This window comes from Phalacrocorax carbo, chromosome 2 (assembly GCF_963921805.1).
Source record: "Phalacrocorax carbo chromosome 2, bPhaCar2.1, whole genome shotgun sequence".
Taxonomy (NCBI): Eukaryota; Metazoa; Chordata; class Aves; order Suliformes; family Phalacrocoracidae; genus Phalacrocorax; species Phalacrocorax carbo.
This window is the reverse complement of record NC_087514.1, coordinates 152137949-152160334: the sequence shown is the minus strand read 5'-3', so window position 1 is coordinate 152160334 and position 22386 is coordinate 152137949. Positions and strand designations below refer to the sequence as shown.

Genomic DNA, 22386 nt, shown 5'->3' with positions numbered 1-22386 from the left:
TTTTAGATAGTCTCAGCAAAAATCAATCCACTCATTTACATGTGTCACACTTCCAGGCAAGGAAGATCCACAGAAGTAATTTATATCAATACAGAGCAGGTATGTGAAGACACTGACCCCACAGTGGATTTTTCACTTGGCCAAGGGTTTGCCCAAAGAGAATGTGGTGCAGAAATCAGAACAAAGGACACAACACTGAGAAATATTGAGTTCCAAGTGCCTAATGCTGCACCTTTAATACTCTCTTGATATAGTTCCTAACTGGAAATACATGAAAATACCCATCATTTTACTGCATTTACAGAGCTTCAGGACATGGTTGCCATGGAAGAAAATTGCCGTAACTTGTGTTCTAAAGCTGACAGGTATATCTGCAATTTCCTTTCTCCTTTAGCCTCTTTTAGTTTCATTAATTATGGGTGTTGCTCAGAGAGGTTGTGGACAGCCCACAAGGGACAAATACTTGAGTTTCAAAAGCGTGGAACTTATTTTATGTTCTGAACTTTCACAGTTTCTGTGAAAAGCTAGCATCTACCTAATACTTTTAAAAGTCAAGTTCCTAAGGTTATGATTAATATACCACATAGATCCCAACAGGATAATTACAAATTAATCAGCAGCTCAAAACTCCCAAATGGAGTACTATAAGGTTGCCATCACTTTAAAACATTCCTTTTCTACTTTCATGGAAAGAAAAAGAAATCACAAACAATTCTCATCTTCATTTGATACAACTCTTCTCTGTTCTTTAGGCATTCAAGGAAGCAAACCTGAAGCTTCTGTAACTTACCAGTTAAGCAGGCTTCTAGTGAATTCAGCAGTACAAGCTAAGAGCACTAATCCAACCACAAATCATAAAACTAGTCAGGCACATGAAAACAATGTTTAATGGATATAGAGGCGTGCAAATAGTGCTTGACTCCTTGCAGCAGTGTGATTGTGTATATATGCATGAGTCTCTGTATGCAAGTAATTTAGTCTAGTTCTCCTACAGAAATCACACAAATGTATCTGTGAGACTGCGTGAGAGTTTGCAGCCCCTTCTTCCAGTAATACTATGGGTTAAGAAAAGTTCCAAGTTTCAAGTCTCTGTTCAATTTTATTGGAAAGTCACAGAGGCCATTAGGAATCTTTCCATTATTTCAGGAGGAGTTAGACTGGGTTCTTGTATTTAAAACCTGGTATCTGGCTATCTAGGCTTTGTTCCTTGCTGTTTGCAAAATTTCTGGGACACTGTTGGCACTCAGTCTTTCTCTTCTGTCTCCACATATGTAAAAAAAGAATGACAATTTTACCTCAGAGGAATGTTGCAAAGCTTCACTTATAAGCAGATTGGCGTACTTGGATGAAGTAGCTCAACTAACAAGAAGCTTTCTGATTGATGGGAGTCTCTTGGGGGGTCATGAAAACAAAAACAAAATGGTATAATTGTGGTTTTGGAAATAATTTTTTTTTTTTGGCTTACAAGAGCCTACTCTTATGCAGAATGACTGCTTGTGACATCTTTTTTCTTGCTATTATCACCTAGAATATCTTTCCAAATCTAACCATGTCAAATTAGTGGCTAAATATTGAAATAAGACATGGCATAACCCTCACACCTGAAATGCCCATATGAAAGAATATAAAGCTAGAGGTACAGTGAGTAATAAGAAAATTACTTTTTAAAAAAATACATATATTTTTCCAGTTTCTTAAGCCCTTAGGTGGCTCAATGTAGATAATGTAACTATGAAACAACCAGTAAAAATTAGACTGCATTTTATTTTGTGAAGAATATTGGAAAGTTGGCGAGAGGTAAGATTTTGCAGTGAAATAGGGAGGTGAACAAGTTGTAAATGTCTCTAATATCTTCCAGATGGCATATTTTACTTGGGAACTGAGTTTAGAGTAATTAGAGGCATGTGAATTTCCTATAAATACTAAACTTCACCAGTTTGACACTAGAAAGCTCCTTCGTCTCTGAAGTCTTTAAACTGCTAAGTGTCTTTTTCCCCCACTTAAAGTCGAAGTCATGGATGTGTAAATTTGTCTTATTTGACAGACAGAAACCTTTTTCAATGAAAAGACAGCTTTTCTCTATGCCAGAAAGTTATGAACTGAAGTCCTCACTGAAGAGGTTTAAAATTGAATGTTTCTTCCCAGAAGAGGTTTTCATTTTGATATACTGGGATCATTATATTATAATTTATTACAGTATGTGGCAAGCAGTGAAATCAGTGGAGTTTGCCCTAACTTCAAGATCAGATCTTTTCATTGGTAAAATGCTTTTTGCAGATAGATGGGCTGAAGACCTTAGCAGATGAATTTTGCTTTTACTTCCCCCAGGACATTATTGCATAAAATGGCAAAACCTGGTCCACAACCTCTGATTCTTCTTCATGTTCTGCATGATGTTGTTACATTCATTCCCAGAGTGAATCCTGGTGTTCACATTTCTGTTGGAGAATTTTCCAAGTTTTATTTGGTATAAATAGAATAGAACTAAGTAAATCCAAAGTAAAATATTCTGTCACCACTTGCACCCTCTTTAGCCATTTATCAGTGTAAACTGGCTTAGATCCATGGACATAAAGGGGCTAATCTCATTTGCAGCAGCTAAAGATCTGTCTACTGTTCCCAGTGGAGCTGTATAGATAAAAGTGCAGATATCTTGCTTATTTAGTTTAGATCTTCAGTTCTGCCAGTCCCAGGTATTCAAAAGGCATGAGCCAAACAACCAGAAGCATGTGATAAGATGAAGGATAATCATAATTTAAAATAGTAGTGATTATTTTTATTACTTCTGGGTTTTGAACTTTCATTGGTTAAGGTATGTTGAATTTCAGATTCCTCTGTTCAGCAGAGAGTTAAAAGCTTAATTTTAAAATGAAAGGGCAAATCCCAAAGCATTAGATTATTCCAGAAACCAGTGTAATAACAAAACTATTGCTAACATCCATCGCCATCAAACTGTTACAGTGGGTAACTGTAGATCTTCATCGATGTCTTTGTTACATCTTCTCTCTTTTTCACTACAACATTGTCTTGTACTAAAACAGACCCTCACTAGTTCATTCTTAATGGAGACCCACTGTCAGTTAATGGCATTAGTAAATTACTGAACAGTGGCCAAATCCCAATGGCCTTATTCCCAGAAATCTCTTAGCTTGACAGGACCTTTGTATGAGTAACTTCAGTGAATTTTGGCCCTGGGTGAAGACCATAAAAACACCAGTTCGCAAAAGACCCGTGGAAACAAAGGCCCCCGTAACTGACAGGGATTTCAGTAAATTACAAATCATTAATCAATTGCAAATTATGTATCTAAATATCCAGGACTTTGGAGAACTATGGCATTCAGATGATTTGTTGTCACTCTTAGGAGGCTTCATCCGCACTGTTAATCCAGTACAAGGAAAAGCAGTTTAAAAGCCTCCTGCCATGGGCACTCGCTCCTGCCTCCCCCTTTCTCACAGAGTTTGCACTGCCTGGCTGGTGCTAATTCAACTGTATGCATGTTCACAGTCGGAGAAATGATCTGTTGGGCTGAGAAAGAAAGAATGAAAGAATGAAAGAAAGAAAATTTAAAAAAAAAAAAGGTCACTTCACTCATCCTGTCAAAGACATGCCCACACCAAGGGTTCACTTGGCAGGATGGAGAAAGACTTCTCCATTGAGAAGAGTGCACTGTGTGATGGGAATGAGCAGCCAGGCAGCAATGTACTACGCAGGACCCCATGGCACCAAGCACACTGGGAAAGGGCTAAAAAGCAAAAAAATAAAGCCTCAGTTCCCTGCAGTTCCCTTGCCTCCCAGTGCTCAGGGAGTACCTGTGCCCTGCTTAGGACTGGTGGCTGGCTGCAGACACAGCAGTCATCCAGGAGCCTCCAAGGCCCACGTGCTGCTTTCACCTCCAACAAGCTGTGTTTTGAGGCCCATGCGTGAGGAGTTGTATCCCCTCCATGAGAGCAGCTCGACAGACGCTGAGGTTACAGGCAGAAAAACAGCCTGTTTGGGGCTGTGCTTAATTTTCTTTTTTTTTAACAGCATGTACTTCTTTTTCTTGTTGCTAATAAACTGGGATTAAGGTTAGTATCCCTCGAGTGCCTGCAGTTCTTAAGCTTTTAGCTCTGGGATACAGATTGCCTTGTGCCACAAGCACTGCAGTAAATCCCACACCACTAACCCTCAGTCACTAATGGGGCACAAATCCATGGTGCAGAACAACTCGAAACTCTTTATTTAGATTTTCTCTAGTAATGCCTTCTGTTCAGCTAAAATGGAGCCTTGTGAGGAATAAAAAAAAATCTCTATATAATAAAGGCAAAAGAAAGATGCATACTAAGAAGCAAATTCTCAGAGCCAAAGGTAGTCTGAGTAGGGTGGATAATTCGTGTCAGGGAGAGGTTGAGCAGTTTGGTGGAAGTGGAATCAGAGTTATAAAAGAAACAGAGGGGCGGAAAATCTTTTCATTCTAACAGGTGAGTAAGCAAAATACTCATAACCACCCTATAGATGCATATCATAGTAGGCTGCAGAAAAATATGGCATATTCAGATGTAAATTATAGTCATATATGCTTCACTGATTGTTTCATAAGGTAAAATGGCAGATATTTAGATTTCAGCTGAGTTCTGCATATGCCTCAGGAAGGAATTTTTTTAGGCAAAGGGCATAAGATCTCACTGCCCTAATAATAGGAAAATGTGTAGAAGTGGGGTGTAGCTTGGCAGAGTGGCTGGCTTCAGCAGCAGGCAGGGCTTTCCAGCACTTGCACTTCACTTTCTGCAGTACAAGGTGCTATGGTGCACTTCAGGGGTCGCCAGCATGTTCAGAACTGAAACCAGACGTAAGCACTGTTATCACCTACTAGAAACTGGAAATAGAAAATTCACCAAATCTGTATTCTGCAGCTGTTTATGTTTTTCATTGCCCAGTGCTCATTTTATAGGTATTGCTTGGCCTTTTCCTGAAGCTCATAACTTACACTTTCCAAAAAAAGGGCAAGTTTTTTGCAATTCCTTCAAGAATTTGTAGAGGAATTCTAGACTCCCTCTCTTTCCAGTGGGAATCTGTCCCAGACATTGTTTTACTGAACCATAAAATTAGGACTGTCTAGTAATGGCATGTTCAGGCACTGGCTGGGAGGAGCAGGGGGAGTGTGCAAGCTCTGCAGTGCATTTCAGCAGACTCCCGCCCGAGAGCCACACATGGTCCTTGCACACCACAGAGGGTGCGAACAGAAAGCAAACAAAAACGGGATATCCAGAAAGACCCAGACAACAAAAAAGAAAATGGTTTTTGCATCATGGCATAGTGGCTCCATGAACATATCCACTGATTACCTCCTCTTCTGGGCAGGCATCTCCTATTTTTGCACATGAATTCGTGCTTTGGTCTTTCACCTGAAACTACACTCAATGGTTAGCACCGTGTTTATATTTACATCTCTGTGCCATAAACCCTAAAGGACTATAACATTACAAGAAATATTTGCCACACCATTGGCAGGAGTAACTGAGCGAAGAATTGCCAAGTGGGAAATCCAAATTTGCAAACTCAGTATTCTGGGCTGTGCGCCAAGACTGTCTGGGCGCTGCGGAGGTGACACATTCAGTCTCCTCACAGGGATGCAATGTGCCAACTGCATCCCTGGCACAGCATCTTCTCCTGACAAACTTATGGAGAAGAACTGCTACCAAGTCCAGAGGGAGATGCAAGCTGCTTTCTGAGCTTCCTTGGCAGCAGCTCCATTTTCAAGTTGTGACTGTACTTTCTCCTATTTACAAGAACAGTTGTATGTGATACACTATGGTCTCTGGTAGGATTTTGAAAAGTGCAAAAATGACAGCAGGACATTAGTTTCTAAGTATAAACTAGTAAAATCCAGAGTAATTTCATTTCCCTAAGAAAAAAAAAATAGATACTCACTTAGAGCAGCCCAGATATCAGATGTTGCCGCCAGCATGAGAGAATTCAAATCCATTTGTTAGCTGCCAAGTGAAAGACAACCTTAGAATATGAAGGTTGTAGGGTTGATCTCTAAAGTTTCCCCTTTTCAAATTGTACTTCGTACCTATTGTCTCACACCTAAACTACTTTTCTGTCTGTCAGTAATTTTTCAAAGCAAAAGAAAAAAAAAAGAAAAATCCTCCAGTTTTCCACAGGGCTGCATGACCTCTAACTTGCAAAATCCATTATAAGACAGCCTTTTAGTAACCAAATTCTGTCATTTACAATTGCACAGCAGCCAGAAAGAGCACCATAAATTGCAATTCTGTCACTATAAGGGACAATGGAAAGGTGTGGGCAGGTTATCTCTATAAAGGAAGAGAGCAATAGAATTTAATTTGAATATTTTTTGTCAGATTTACTTCATATAATAGCAAAATTGGTACTTAACAGGTTAATTTTTTTTTTTGGCTGTAAACAAAAGACTTAGTAAGACTATAGAAGATTGTTTATTTTTGAGGTGTAGCAGAATAAAAGTACTGAATTCAAACCTTTTGGGGTTTTGGTTTGGGTTTTTTTTATATATGCATGAAGTTAAAAAGCATGTAAAAATTTGCTTAGCATTTTTAGTTAAAATTATTTGTATCATTTAATAATTCAGAAATAGGGTTCTTCTTGATATTAATTTGAAAAGTTATCTACTGTTGAGGCTTGAGCAATGAATGGTGCCTGGGAAACTGGTGAAATAACGTCATCATGGAGAGAAGAGCAAAGACTGTCACTCAGATGCTGTGCTTTTATGTGGTTACTCTTTCTCTTTAACAAGTAGTTAATTATTTGGAGAAAGATTGTCTTGTTAAAAATTCTCAACATTCATTTTTTCCCTAAAGTGTAAAAACCAGCAGCCTGCATTCCTGAGTACTTCCAATAGGTTTTGCAGGAAACCTAGGGCTGGTATTCTTAAGGATATTCCTAAGGGGGGGAGGACAAAACCAAAGAAAAACAATTCTGAGGTCTTTCTACAACTCTTCTCCCAACTTTCAAATCCTGTTATACATATGTCATAAAGAAATTCTAGAAAGAACAGAAGTCTAATTTAAAAAAAATGCAGGCTACTTAAAGTATCTGTAAAATTAGCTCAGAAATGCAGGTTTCTGCTTTATATTTCTACCAATCTGAAATGGGACAGTGAAGCTAACTAGCTGAGCAATTGCTACTAGAAAAATCAAATACATAAGAGGAAATGCAGTTACCACAATATTTCACATATGTTAATGCTTACAGTTCCATCAGTGTCAGCTTTATTTTCTACTTGATATACACCAAAGCTGGCACACAATTTTAACTGATGAGGTAATGTCATTTTCAATTTAAGGAGCCTTAAGCTGTCCACTTTAACTAGTGATATCATCTTTGCAGTTGTCTCATGGGGCTTCACGTAAACATAAGTAATGTGCCCTGGACAGTTTGGAGCTGAGTTGTTAAAAATGACATTGGTCATCATGAAGACATTTTTTTCCTTTGATCTCTTTAAAAATGTCAGACATACTTTATTGTCCTGTCATTTTTAGCTCTTCCTTGTATATTAATATGTTTGGAACATTTCAGTGAACATAGCAGTAGAATAAAGGTCTAAACAAATTAATGGTAACATTTTAATGTCAGTTGTAGTAGGATAATGAAAAGTAAATGAGATTGTCTGGCTAACAGCAACTTGTTAAACAAAACGGCAGCACAGCTGAGACACAAAGACTCAGGGGCAGAGAAGAGCCTTTCGCTGCAGTCCGAAAGAGGCCCAGAGCAAAACCCAGGCTCCAAATGCCACCACCTTTTAGGGAAAGGTTAAACTGATTCTACAAATTGTGTCTGCTCCTCCCTCCCATCCAGGGTCGAGAGAAATCATCTGCTAATAAAACTTAAAACCAGACCTGTCTCCGCACCTGCAGCTTCTGCCTCTCCGTGACTTCTTATCCTCATTTGTATTCGCTCGGCTGGCTCAGTGCACCAAGCTGCTGGGCCCTCCGCAGCCCTCTGAAACCAAATCTGTCGGACCAGGCCTGCATGTTGGCACCTCTGGCGACAGGGCTGAGGGACCCTAACATGACTGTTGCTCCCAGGCAAACTTTTACCACCCGTCATTGCTGCATATTATGTACCTTTTCTTATCAAGTCCTTAGGAATCAAGCAAGTAACCAGGGGAGGATTTAGCCCAGCCTGTTCAGTAATCACATGCTGTACAAGTATGAATATTATAACGTGCTCTTCTTGATTCAAATACCTGAGCAAAGATGATTTGTAATGAAGCAAGTTTTGTCTGAGAAAACCCAAGTGCCATGACTGATGTGTGGATTTTGTGATTTGCTCCAAACTATTTGTCCAGCTAACAAGGAAAATAACAGATTTTTCTACCACTGATCTGAAACATGGTGGAGTTTCGAACAAAATCTAAGGTTTAGGGATTTATTTATTATTCTGTGGACATATGTTTGGAGGACAGCATATGGAAATCAAAGTATTGTTCATAAAGAGCTCCAGCCAAAAAGACATTTTTGAATTCATAACAGAACTTCACAGTTTGAAAAGAATGCTATGCATTATGTATTGATAACAACACTACACAGACAAAGGAACACAATTTAATAATACAGAATTGTGCTCATGAGATTTCCTTTTTTTTTTTTGTTAATTGGTTACTTTAGCTGACATTGTCTGCAAGCATAATGGACACCATTCTTCCTAATAGTTCCATGTTGCCAGATGATGTCTACAGACATAATGTAGTCCATTTTAATTATTTCATTTTGCTTACATCTTTCAGCATAATGCATTTTCCAAGCAAGCTAGCATTTTTCTTGATTATCTATGTTGTGTTATGGTTTCTAAATTAATTAGGTCTCCTTCTTTCCTGGAAGTTAAAAGTTTCTTCCTTCCATTTATCTACCAGGTATGATTATGTTGAAGTGATTGATGGAGATAATCCTGAAGGACGCTTATGGGGAAAGTACTGTGGAAAAATTGCTCCCCCTCCTTTAGTGTCTTCGGGACCATATCTTTTTATTAAATTTGTTTCCGACTATGAGACACATGGAGCAGGATTTTCTATCCGTTACGAAGTTTTCAAAAGAGGTGAGAAACAATTCATTGTTATATAGCTCATAACCTGTTTTTTTTTTTTATTTCATCAAAAAGTTCACCATAATTCTTTGGGATGTGGGGAATACATGAAAATTCTTGAAAGAGAAAATTGTATTACCCTTGTCATTCCAAGGTGTGGCATGTATTCAATGGGTGTAAATCATTATGAATCCAATGGGTCAGCTGTATCTGATGATTGACTCCTCTGGGTGTAATGTGATAGTCTTCATCAGCTGTTTGTTTCAACCTTCTTAAAACCATTAGCTTTCCTCCTTTTTTTTTTTTTTTTTGGGGGGGGGTGGGGGTGGGGGTGTGATAATAATTGCTGTATGATTTCCAATGTACTGCCTTAACAGCACTGTAACCTTCTGAGTCCCTGACTTATTTTAATTAGTGTTTTGCTCTGCATTCCCAAGTGACGGCTGTGGGCTTGGAAAGGACCAGAGTACACATGGGCAGCAGATGATGCTGCTGCTGTTTTCACAAATCGTGTTTGGGAGGTAAAGGAGAGGAGAAGCTCACGCTGCTCACAGGCATGTCCTGCTGGAAGCTTGTGCCGGGAGTTCAGTGCCGGTGAGCACAGATAGCTGTATGGGGTGCAGAGAAAGCCTGGAGAAACAAACAGTCCAGGATTAACCAGACAGATTAACCTCTTTGATAACTCTCTTTTGGAGTCAACAGCTAGAAGGGGAGTAAGATCTTTTTTTTTTTTGGGGGGGGGGGGGCATACACCTTCCCTATAGCTGGATGCAGATAAATAATTCGTATATTCCATGCCTGGACAATATAGGACCAAAACTCTTGATATACAGAAAGACAATAGCATAACTTCATAGGAAAAAATATTAACTTCAACATCAATGCTTAGGGTCATATTCACAAAAGCAGCTCAAAACTCCAAATTTGCAATAGACACCACTCCCAGACAGTGCCCCATTTTCAGAACCAGTTCAAGTCCCTTTTATACACCTAAACCAGACCCAGATTTTCAGCTACGTTCAGCATACAGGCTTCGTGGCAGCTGTACTGTTAATGAAGAGAAGCACAGTAGTGAAGTCTCATTTCTGCTGCATGCTATTGCTGCTCTGCACAGTGCTAATTGGGGCCGCAGACCTCTCGTTCACCATCTTCCCTGTCTGTAAATCCACTCTTGGTTCCCAGAAATTCTTCTGGTGACCTTCAGGGTCACATTTTTTGAAAGAACTCAGCATCCAAATGACACCAAGCTTTCCTGAAAAAATATCTCTATTTATTTTGGTGTCTTTAGGAGACTAAACTCTTGAAACTGTGTCCTGAAGTTTCTCAGTGCTTACATATACAGTACCATCTTTCGTAAAGAACAAGGCTGAAATGCAAGAACAAGTGAAAGAATGATCTGTGAAACAAGCTATTTAAGCAACTGAGCATTTTCAAGAAAAAAGCTTTTATGTATTTCCTAATAGTGTAGTGGCAACTCAGAGCTCTGACAGGAATGTTGTGTTTATTTCCTTGTGTGGTCATTTACATTTCTCAGTGATACACATTAACCATGTTAAGATGGCATTATGAATGTGATCTTACACACACAGAAGTCAGGCAACTCAAAATTATGGCTCCCAGAGCAACTTTAACTCTAGTTCATTCCATATAAACTGTATATTAAGGCAGGAAAGTTATCACCAGGTACAGCGTTAGAAATGCTGTGCATACACAAAGGATACAAGTTATAGTTTCTGTGGGAACACAGCCCTTTTTAACTTTTGAGTTAATGCATATATGCTATTCCAAATTTACATTTTAATTTCTGTACCAAATAAAGCTGACCAATTTACCCTGTTGCACGGGAGAAGCTCAGTTGCTCACACCAGACCAATATGTGTCATTTTAACATATTCACAACTTAGCTCATCATTTCGCAGGTATGAGACGTATTAAAATGATCCCAAGCCCAAGGTCATGTGGTGCTGAGCTGAAGACTGAGCTGTGTTCCAGCACACAGTATATTTTTGCCCATTATTCCTGTGAGAGTATCCTTAGTTTTTGAAACGAAAAACTGCATTATGCTACCTGTGTCCTAAGCTGAATTCTAAACCTGATGCTTAAAATGCCATGTACCATGGAAATTGTAAGGAGAGACTAGCACAGGTTATAACTGTGATAAATGTAGTATGGGCTTTGAGAGTATGAGCTGCTACTTCTCATCCAGCTCCTTAGCCAGAAAGACACTGAGGAAGTTGATTTCCAGACTAAAACCTGAAACCCATGAAACTCTAATTCCAGACTAAAGCATGAAACTCAACATTTAGCTCATCTGAAATGTTCATCATTTTGACTCCATCAGGCAGCCTATCTTAGGGTGGATGAGTAACCTATTCACTAGAAGAGGATCTGTGTGGTTCACATTCAACATTCTTAACTTCAGTCGACTAAATTTATGGTGTAAACTGAAAGAAAAGACAGCGTCAACCAGGAAGGCAAATGATCGTCTGGCTCCTACAGTGACACCTACAGAAAGGAAGCGAAATTATCACTAGTGGCATCACTTTCTTTGCTCTCTCTTTTGCCTCCTCTCTGCCCTTCAGCTCATATGTCTTCCTTTATTTCATACACACACACACACGTAGTTTCTCCACCATAGAAGTATCTATTCTGTCTGGTCTCTGCTAGAACCTTTTCTGCCAGTTTTCCATGAATATCACGCCATGGAGTTCCGCATAGCCTCAGCATCAATTTAATTCCTGGAGGTCCTTCACATTGTCAATAAAGGGTCAAAATCTGTGGATGGCATTTTAATGAGGCAGCTTTTCTGAAAACAGTTTTTGTGTCTTGCACCAGATTGACTTGAACATGTTTAAAATAAAGCAAGCTGGTAAAGATACCATGAGCGTAAGGAGCCTGACAATTGTGCACTCACAGAGCCAGGATCTGGCTGTATTTAATAAAGTAATAATGATTCTGGCTTACATTTTATGTTGCATCCTTTAGTGGATTCCAAGAGGAGCACAGAGCACTTTATGCTATGAATGGCATAGCAAAGCTATTTTATCCTGGAACAGCAGCTACTGGTGGGAGTGAGGCGCAACAACCAGAATATAACCCTCCCATACATGACAAGGAGACAAGGGAATGACAGGGAGAGAAGAGAAATATCCAACTAATGTGTAAGGGAGAGATTTAATTATAGGCAAAATATAATTTCCCAAATTGGAATGGGTCAGGCTACATAAGCATTAATATCCACATCTTCCAAAATATGCCGTGAAGTGCTCTGAATATTGATGTGATAGCTCAAGCATTTCCTATCAGTGTCTGTTGAAGGACAAAAATACCTGAACTGACTAAATTCATTCAGACCTCTCTTTTGCATGCTGAATTTAGCTGGGAGGTGGCCAAATCTGTGGGGGGTAATATGTTTGGCACATTCACAAAGGAAACATTTTCTATGGTGAGATAAGAGTATGTATATATGCAACAAGCCAGACTGTTTTCCTTCAATGATCTGTGTTAAGCATTGGAAATCCTCTAAGGCTCCTCACTACAGTCTCTAAGGATGCTGGGCATCCTCATCCAAACTGAAACCTCGCACATGCTCATCCTCCAGCATAACCTGTTGCAACCAAACTTTGTTGCTTGTGTCCTGCCTATACTCCATGTCTGAAGACCTTCATGAGTCATCCTACCCAAACTCCCCAGGTCAGCTGCTATCCACCAATGCCCCAGATCCTGTAAATCACTTTCCATTAAATTGGGAGTGTCAAAAGTCAGAAAGATAGGGGTACCTATGCTGACCCTGTGGGAGGATATGTGGGCAGTGCCTGCAGCTCGCTCTGAGCACACCTGCAGATATGGGATCCATGGAAAAGATTCCTGAGGGACCTAAATAACAGAGAAATGTGATCTGTCAACAAGAGAGGGACTCCAGTTTTAGTTCCCTGTATTCACAAAGGCAAATCCTGTGATCTGGCCTTTTATACCCTTGCATTTTTACTGCCACTTTCCAGCTCCACCAAGAGCAGTGTTTGGAGCATCCCATTATGCCATGGTGGGGACATCGGTGAGAGCTGGTGTGTCAACATTGACATTAGGTGACTTCTAGCAACACTGCCTGTAATCACACAGTTTATCATGCCTGCACTAACAGCAACATTTTACTGGTGCACCTGTGTCAACACCACTCAGAATGAGTCACTCACCCTTGGTACATGTACGAATTACCTTTCACATTTAGTTTGTCAAGGAGGCATAGGTCACATCTGGCAGAGTTACTGAGTCAGTGCTCCAGGAACCTGAAACCACTACTCCCTCTACTGAATACACTCACCCGCTTTCGTAAAAAATTCTATTTCACCAATAAAAGCCTGTCAGTCGTAAGATTTAAAGATTTGAGCTTGAAGGGGCTATAATTATTTCTCTAGGGCCCTGTCGAGATTTCTGCAGCTTACACTTCCATTGTTCCCACATGACTTTGTATTTGTCATAATTTTTTCTAGAGCTGGTACAAGTTTTCATATTGTTCCATACAAATTGAAAATTTGAGATCAGACAGTATATGCGAATTGAGCTTTAAAACCTGACTATCAATAATAAGAACAAGCTGGCTGAATGATTAATACAATGATTAAAATGAGGTGTTTCATTGAAAAGCCACCTTTGCTGCTGGAGAGACAATACAATCTAATTTGTTTTCCAGCTAACTACTTTGCTTAGTAGCATAGTGTTAACCCAGGTGATTTTTCTCTTTCTCTTACAGGACCTGAATGTTCCAGAAACTTCACTTCATCAAGTGGAGTGATAAAGTCCCCTGGATTCCCTGAAAAATATCCCAATAGCCTTGAATGCACTTATATTATCTTTGCACCAAAGATGTCAGAGATTATACTGGAATTTGAAAGCTTTGAGCTAGAACCTGATTCAAATACTCCAGGGGGAGCATTCTGTCGCTATGACCGATTGGAAATCTGGGATGGATTCCCTGATGGTAAGAGAAAAATGGACTGTGATATACATAACCATTACTCCAAAGTAGGCTGCAAAAGGCATATTCTCATTTTTTTAAATGTCATAGTAGACAGGTCCTTGCTTGATTTATGTGAAAGGAGTTGAATTAAAGAGAAATGAGGAAAATGCTCTGTAAATTTATTCAGTAAAGCATATCACAGTCTGAACGCTTTTATTTTAATGAAATATGTTTAATTTTGAACAGCTGGCTTGGGGGAAACCTCTATTTTTAGAGGGAGTATGTGATGGGCATTCTATGCTAAAATAAATTAAATATGAAGCGTTACAATGCGTTCCCAAACTTTCACAGCTAACACATGGGTATTGTCCAGAAATTTCCACCAATTTGCTCAAACAGGACTTCAGGTACTAACCCTCTAGCGTGAGGAGGAAACAGGTTACAGATCAGCTGTGAAAGCAGAAAATCTGTTTGCCAGAGAAAATGTGGTGTCCATACAATTGAAATCACAGTGACTAAATGATTACCCAGGTCAGGCACCTTCAGTGACTGGGCACTGCAGGGTTCCTCCATTATAGTGCGCTCTCTTCCGGCAGTATAAGCAAATCCAAAGGTTTTATCTTAATTTGTTAATTTATAATCTCTGATTAGCTGGGCACATGTGTCAGGGTGGGTGTGTTGGGTACCCTTCTGGAACTTACTTCTCTGCCATCTCAGTAATTTTCCACATAGTTGTTGACCACACTTGACCTTCTGCAAATTCTCTAAGTGCATAGCTAGATATTAGCTAAGCTTACAGAGCCAGCAAGCCCTCGTTTCCCCCTCCACCCAATTTCATATCCCTGTTTTACACTGAGACTGATGAAGAAAACAGTTGCATGATTTCTCTGTTGTTTTCATATACAGCAATGGGTCCACGAGATCCAAGTCCCCTCTAGGCAGAGCAGCCATGTACCCGTTCTCCAAGGACCCCAGCTTGATAGGCTGTGGCTCCAGCGTAAAAGTGACTGTTCAAGCTGAAAGCCTAACATTTAGGGTGCCCAAATGCCTGTATGAATTGTGCAAACAGCTATGTAAAACTGATTGTGATGCCCTTTTCACTGTTTCTGTGTATGGCATAAACTGATAGAGAGAAGCATCTTGAAGCTGTCTTTTCTCTTCTTAGTTTGGTAACTTGTAGTAATATTCAACAACCTAGGATTTATATTGGTTGTGTTGGGCACTAATTGCAGCTATTTTAGTTTTCCATTGGTGTGGTAACCCATATTAATGGATATTTTCTTTGCTTTTATGAACAGCAGTGGCAGTTTCTACAAACTGCTAATCTACATTAATATTTCATTTAAACAAAAATATATAACTTAAGAAACATATTTTAATAACACATTTAAACTTGCCTGTTTTCCTAGATAAATCCCCAATATAATTTTAACTAAAGCTTTTATTGATGCTGCAGTAAATAGGTATGTGCTTTTTAACACATATTTGGTTTTCCTTTTTGTTTTATGCTTAATGGGTTTATCATGGCTCTTTTCAACCCACTACAAAAAATAGTGAAGAAAGAGATTTAACAGTAGCTGAAAGACTGTTTAGTATTTAATGCCTCTGTTAGGAAAACAGTATTGTAACGCTACAATAATGATGTCTGGAACGGTTAATAATAGGTTTATTTGTATATAGGCCAAATCTTTCCAAGCTGAATTCCTGTAGAACTTGCATTTAAACTGACATGTGAAAAGCTGATCCAATCAATCAATTTATGTGTAATATTACCAAAAAGAAATGCATTCTTGTCAGTGTCAGAGGGTTTCAAAGCAGTAATTTCCTGGTTCAAGAAAGTGACTGAGCCATACTGAAGAGCAATTAACAATGGACATTATCAGCCTACCAATTCCCTTGCAAACTGTCTAAACGAAAATGATCCTGACATCCAGTAAGGATGTTTACATGCTTGTAAATATTCAGCTGAATTTGTAGGCTAGAAGGAAATGTTTCCTTAGATACAAACTATTAGAGGTTGCAGTGGTTGTAGGGAAATGGTTGCTGCATCTTTTTACCATTGGACAATCCTTAGCCAGCAGTGAGTCTCTCTTGTTTAACTTACCACAAAAAAGGCAGAGAGGGCATCATTGCTTCTTGATAAATTCATCACAGGATGAATCCCTGGGAGGGAGGGGAGCTACTTCAACTGAAGAGCAAAGCTGACACAGGAAGCCACCGTTATGACCTGGCTATAAACTGAAGATAGAAATTAAAAGTTTCTAGATATTAAAAAGAGTATCCAGAAAAATTGGGGGAAGAAAAAGGAGAAAAGAAGGCAAGATAAATCTAATTTGCATCCACATGGACGTTGTAAATTTCTGAAAAATATTAGATAGTATGGTTGCCTTTGATGAAGGGAGGCTCACCCAGGGTGCGTCTGTCAGCCATTTATCTGTTTCCCTTTAGTCCATGAAAAAATATTCTGAAGCTACATCTTCATGATTAACTAAAACAGGGCCAAGGCATGGTTGTGTGTACTTCTTAATTGCTGGCATAGTCTCTTGCATGATTTTAGCCCACGTCAGTTTGCACTTTTCCAAGCAAGTCCTAAGCATGGTTTGGAGGAGAGCGAAAGCTGGAGGTCGTTCCCAACAGGCACATTGGACACAGACATCCTGCTTCAGAGGGTAGAGCCCTGTGGGAGTGAGCTGTGTCACACTGTTAGTCTGGCCGCAGGAACAGTCCCCGGCCACTGGCTGCAGGTCCGGAGGGTGGTTGCTGGCCTGCTCTATTTAGTGATATAGACATAGCCATAAAAAAAGGAAGCTGTTTTGCTTTTTTGTACTGCATTGCTGCTCACATGCCCAGCTGTGTTAGAGGTTAAAGTCCCCATTGCACTACACTGATATAAACATGAAGTAGAAGGATTTTTTAAATGTTTGGAAAAAATCATATCCTTCAGTTAAGCCCCCTGCTCCACAGGAACACAGCTGTGGTTTGCCAGGATGATGGCAGTTTTTAACAGGACACAGAGAACTGTTTGATGGAAGATAGTTGTGGCTGCAACCAGGGCAGAATTAGATGGACAGCCCCCTGACTCTCACCCAACTCTGGAAACCAGACACCCATGTTTGAGACAGGCACTGTCAGTCCCCCCATTCTCAGCAGAGAACACCCCTGATTCTGATTTGTCTCCACCATCTATTTTAGGGCACTTAATGAAGCTCTGGAGGTGCTTATCTCCTTGACTGTACTGAGAGTTATGGTTTACTAGCTCAGACATAAACTTTAGATACCCAAAGTCAGAGCAGATGAAACCCACCATAAGTGGAAAATTTTTTCACTGGAGAGTTTGATCAGCTACAGTCACTGGAGATCAGCAGGAAATGGATTTGCTGTTTTCTACATCTGTGATTTTCTTCCTTCTTCCCCCAAAGACGCAAAAAAAGGAGAAATGTTCTCTCAAACAAAGTTTCACAATGATGTTTTAAAAGATATGTCAAAATCAGTATGCCTCCATTTACATTTTGCTTTTATGTAATTGCCATTTTTCTGATGGAAAACAATTTTCTGTTATACAATTTGCCAGCAACTATAACAGTCATTCACAAAGACGTTAATCCTGAAACGCTCTGTCACAATCATGGAGTCCTCAGTGTACCTGGCTGTCCTTTTAGTGGATTGAATCTGGCAAGTGCTGAGTACTTGTGTCTTGATTCTGCAAAACATGCGCTTATCTTTGAAGCATGTGAGCAGTTAGATTGACTTCAAAAGGAATTCACCAAGGACTCTTACAGGTCTGAAGTTAAACACTGGTGCAAGTGTTTTGCTGGTTCAGGAGAGGAATGGTAGGCATCCAGGCATGCTTCAAACCTGGCATTTTGTTTCTGCATAACTGCATGCCAAGGGCATCCTTTGGTCTCTTCTTTAAAACAAAGCAATAAGTGAGACAAACATTGTTGGAGAATGTTTGAGAACTATGTGTGCATGTTGCAAATATTGTGCAGAAAAGGGACAATTGTTTGAAGGAAATAGGAGGTGGAGTTGGAGTAGGAGAGTGAGTAGATCACAGAACAGAAATATGTGCTTTTGCATTAATAAACTAGACACCAAAAATGTCTTTGCCCAAGGCACAAATATACCTCAGCCAGCCTCAACTGAGAACAGTCCATTGATGACTTTGAAGAAAAATAGCCCACTCTAAACCAGGGCTAGCTTAAGTGATGAATTACACATATTCATCATGCAGCTCTCTTTGAAGCTCTATAGGCTGTCTATTAGGGGCTCAAAAGTAATTTAAAGAAGTTTACATATGGTTTGACAACGACAGGCTAAGCATTGCTGCTTTAGTCAATACCACAAGAGCTTCCACTGAATTACAGGCCAAAGCAGAACGCTTTACTTCAGTTGTTAACATCAGTGCAAATGAAGGTTGCTATTAATCTAGGTGTGTTTCTCCTACGTTGCGGTTGCTTTCTAGAGCCTTGTGAGAAGCTGTTATGATAGGACTATACACAAGCTCAGGGTAGGTGACTACTGGACTGTGAGGATGGGATTAATTTTTCAGTTATTTTCTCTTTAGCATCCTAAATTGTGCAAATGTTTTGTCAATAAAAATTATACTGCTGTGAAAATACTGTCCACAGCACACCAGTGTATTTTTAAGACCAGCTTTAAAATTCAGTAAAATGGCTAGTTGACATTTCTTTTAATCTTTTAGAAGTCTCATATACCATTTTTCCTTGCTTCTGTTTTGTTTGGGTTTTTTTAACCGAATTCAAAAAGTTAAGATTTCAACTGGATGGGCAAATGTGTCTTTCAATAAGCCTCAAAATTTCCTGATACTGATATTCTTGTCCAGAAGGGCAAACAGTAGAAAAGAAAGGAAGAATTCGTAAGGGTGAGGTTTCAGTTTAGTCTTAAACCACCAGCTGTATTCTTTACATTCCACACTCAGATCTTGTAAATCTTCAAACATATGTATTAAGAATAATCAAGGATTTATTCAAGTTCTAGAATTAGACTCTGCATGTTGGGAAAAGTTTGCAAAACAGGTTTCTTAGTTGCCTCTCCACCTTTTAACCTGAAAGTTACTCAGTTTTCCACTATATCATACTATGCCAGTGGGAAGAGGAGCCAAGGCCCCAGAAATAGCTACAGCATGGGCAATCAAATGAAGTAGCTGGCTCATCAAAATGCCTCTATTCTGAGGGTAATGTAGAAGTGTCCTTGGGAGAGGACACGTCCAAGTGACTCATATTTGGAGTAAGCCTTCCTGGGGGATGCTGACAAAGTGACGTAGTGTTCTACAAGGGGAGGCTGTAAAGAGCTTTCTGGGCCTAAAGGCTTTTCAGCACCTGCCACCCTAAAATTCCAGTTTGGAATATGCTCTGTTATGCTATGTTTTGTATATGCTCTGTTATGAAAGCTCATCTCAGTTCGTAAGGAAGTGTCAGGAAGGTAGTTAAAAAAATGCAGTGGCATAGTCTACCTAAGCAGACAGCAGTTTCATCCCCTGAATGATTGCTCAGATGGTGCTCCCCACACAGCATTTATTTGATGTGGTGACACCTGCAACATTTGATAATTTATTGTCATTCAACAGTTTTCAAGACTTGAAAGGAAAAAAGGAGAACCTTGTGTTAGCTATTTATGTAAGAAGAATAAGAATCTCTATTTGATCCAGTTCTGCTCAGATCAATTACCTCAGCTGAGGTTTACACGTTGAGCAAAAAAATTCAATACCTCTTTGCATAGTATTCTGCAAGTTTTTAGCTCTTGTATCTACATAGCTAGCAAAGGGAATAGTACTGTGACAGCAGGGCCAATATGTAGAAGACTGAAATGCAGAATCACTGTGTCTTAAAAATTATAAACGAGTGAGTCATGGGGAATCTTAAAGCCTGTCTGCTTTAAACAAAGTTCTCTTCTGTTTGTCATTTCAAAGAGGCTTCCCTACAGGAAATGGGAGGAGGGAGGCTCAGAGTGCCAGGACGTGGTGGCCTTACTTTCCTTATTTTCTTGCAGTTCAGAGCAACATCAGCAGCTATAATGCTGGAAGGCCATCATGGGGAAGATCAGGATCAGAGCTGTTTACACAAAGAAAATGCAAAGAAAACAAAACAAACAAACCTGCAACATTATTTTGTGTTTTTAAAAAGCCACTGATGGTAACAGTGTAAAACAACTTTCTCACTCCAAATAATAAAACTGTAGAGCTTTAATGATTTCTAGGATGAGGAAGAATTCAGCTCATATCCTCTACAGGGTATTTCATTCTGTCAGTACTGCATTGAACAACCCCGGTGGAGAAGGGCTGAACTGGCAGGTATTTTAAATGCCATGGAATTGCCAAGGCAACTAACTATGGCCAGAATATGGATAGAAAAGCACGTGCTGGCAGCAAAAGCTGTAACACCTGAGCTCCCTCTTTCTGGCAGCTCTAGGGCCTTACAGAAATGTGTAGCTTACATAATAAAATTATTCCAACCTGGAACTGTTTTACTTCTTGGAAAATGCCAATAAGTTGCTACAAAAATATGTTAGCTGAGGGTTTTCTTTGAACTGTGAAAAAATTAGGAAATATAAACATTTTATATTTTAAACTGAAAGTGAAATGGGCTTCCTAGAGAAATGACAAGGTGTTAGTTTAAGCCTGGAAAGCCAGCAGTGTAAGCATTAGAATGACATCTTATGATAATTTTCATGATGGACTCCATGGATGGGTTTTAGCATTATTTTTTCTTATTGTTTGCAAGCACAGATGTACCACTATTCAACAGCCTAGGGACCTATCTGTAGGGAATGCTCAAGTGCTAGAAGGCCACATATGTTGGTTGTGAATTGAGTAGCTTAATTAAGGAAAAAGATTATCTCACTGCACAGGAAATCCAGAAAAATATCAGGAACTGGTTTATACATTATTAACACTGGGAGAGATCCTGTATGCGTGTGTGTTCTGTGACATGGAGATATACTTTATAAATCCTTGGTCTTTTGAACGGATTAAGATTTTCCTCTTGATTTCTTTTACAGTATTCTTCATATTAAGCATATAGGCAAAAGAACCATGAGGGTGTGCTGAAAGCCTAAATAGGAGGGGATAAAAATTCATTGGTCATAGCCTCAATACGAGTGCAAAAATGATTTCTGAGTTCACTATTAAATTAACAGATTACCTGAAGTCTTGAACATAAAACCTGGATGGTGCTGTTTGAACTCCTATTCCAAAGCCTCTTGTAGGCTGGGTGGGCAAATAAGGCCATTCAGATGTCCTTGTCATAAATAGTGTTTCAGTCACACTTTGGAAAATACTTTTTGTGTTTTGTACATGTAATTTTGTGCATCATTGCCCTCTGCACACCTTAAGGACACTTTTTGAAATCCTGGTTCTTTACATTTTCAGAGGTTTATGGAGTGCTATCTGGAACATTTTAGAAGTAAGATTACTAGGGTAGGATAAGCAATTTATTGTTCACCGCTAAGTTATTGACGAGATTGTGATTTTGAACTGTTGTAGAGGTTCACTATTTCCTGCTGAGGGACTTTCCTTGGGAGGCTATTGTAGTGGCATCTATTGTAGTAGAATTTGTAGTTTACTATTATATCCCATCTCTTTGCAGTTGGCCCGCACATAGGGCGTTATTGTGGGCAGAACAACCCAGGACGTGTCCGCTCTTCAACAGGGATTCTTTCAATGGTATTTTACACCGACAGTGCAATAGCAAAAGAGGGATTCTCAGCAAACTACAGCGTGTCACAGAGCAGTGTATCAGAAGGTCAGTATTTATCTATCCTGCAGAGCTTCTTGGAAACTATTCTTTGTTATGTCTTCTTGCACACCAGGTGTTGCGTGAAACTTTAAAGAAACCTTAAATAAAGAAGATGGTGAGGAAGGGTTGGTTCTGTTTTGGTTGGTTTTTGGTTTGTTTTTTTTTAAAGAACAGCCGTCCTTTGAAAGGCAGTGCAAGAAACAGAATTTTTCTTACAGTTTTATTCTGCAATATTTCCAGGAAGTTGGGATAATTATTGTGAAAAACTGTGCTGACCAAGGAAACGCAGGAATGCAGAGCAATTGATCACTTGCATTAAAACAATGAAACATGAACAATGAATGCACTATCCAAAGCCTTCTTTTATTACATGGAATAGGCTTTGATGATCGATTTCTTGAATAAAAAGAACCCATTTAATATATGTGTTCTTGTTAGACCATTTCATAAGCTATCTAAGCTTTGTTCTCTGTCTCATATTTTTTTCCCAGTTGCCTCATTTTCATGCTTACCCTTTGGACAGAGAATGAAACAAAGTGAGGGAGATGCAGAAAAATAACAGGCTGTGTTACACCATGTCCTTGCAGATTTCCTTGCTTTGCTTGATGATAAAACATGCACTTTAAA

The 22386-nt window shown here is 39.4% G+C and overlaps 1 protein-coding gene across 4 annotated transcripts in view; it reads left to right on the top strand.

Annotated features, from left to right (window-relative positions):
* NRP1 (neuropilin 1) overlaps window positions 1-22386 on the top strand; it is a 115981-nt gene that overhangs the window by 39757 nt on the left and 53838 nt on the right. For all 4 annotated transcript variants that reach the window (XM_064444936.1, XM_064444933.1, XM_064444935.1 and 1 more), the window contains exons 4-6: window positions 8879-9060; window positions 13799-14026; window positions 21610-21765. In XM_064444936.1, the coding sequence (XP_064301006.1) occupies window positions 8879-9060; window positions 13799-14026; window positions 21610-21765 (566 nt within the window). The remainder of the gene's footprint in view (window positions 1-8878; window positions 9061-13798; window positions 14027-21609; window positions 21766-22386) is intronic.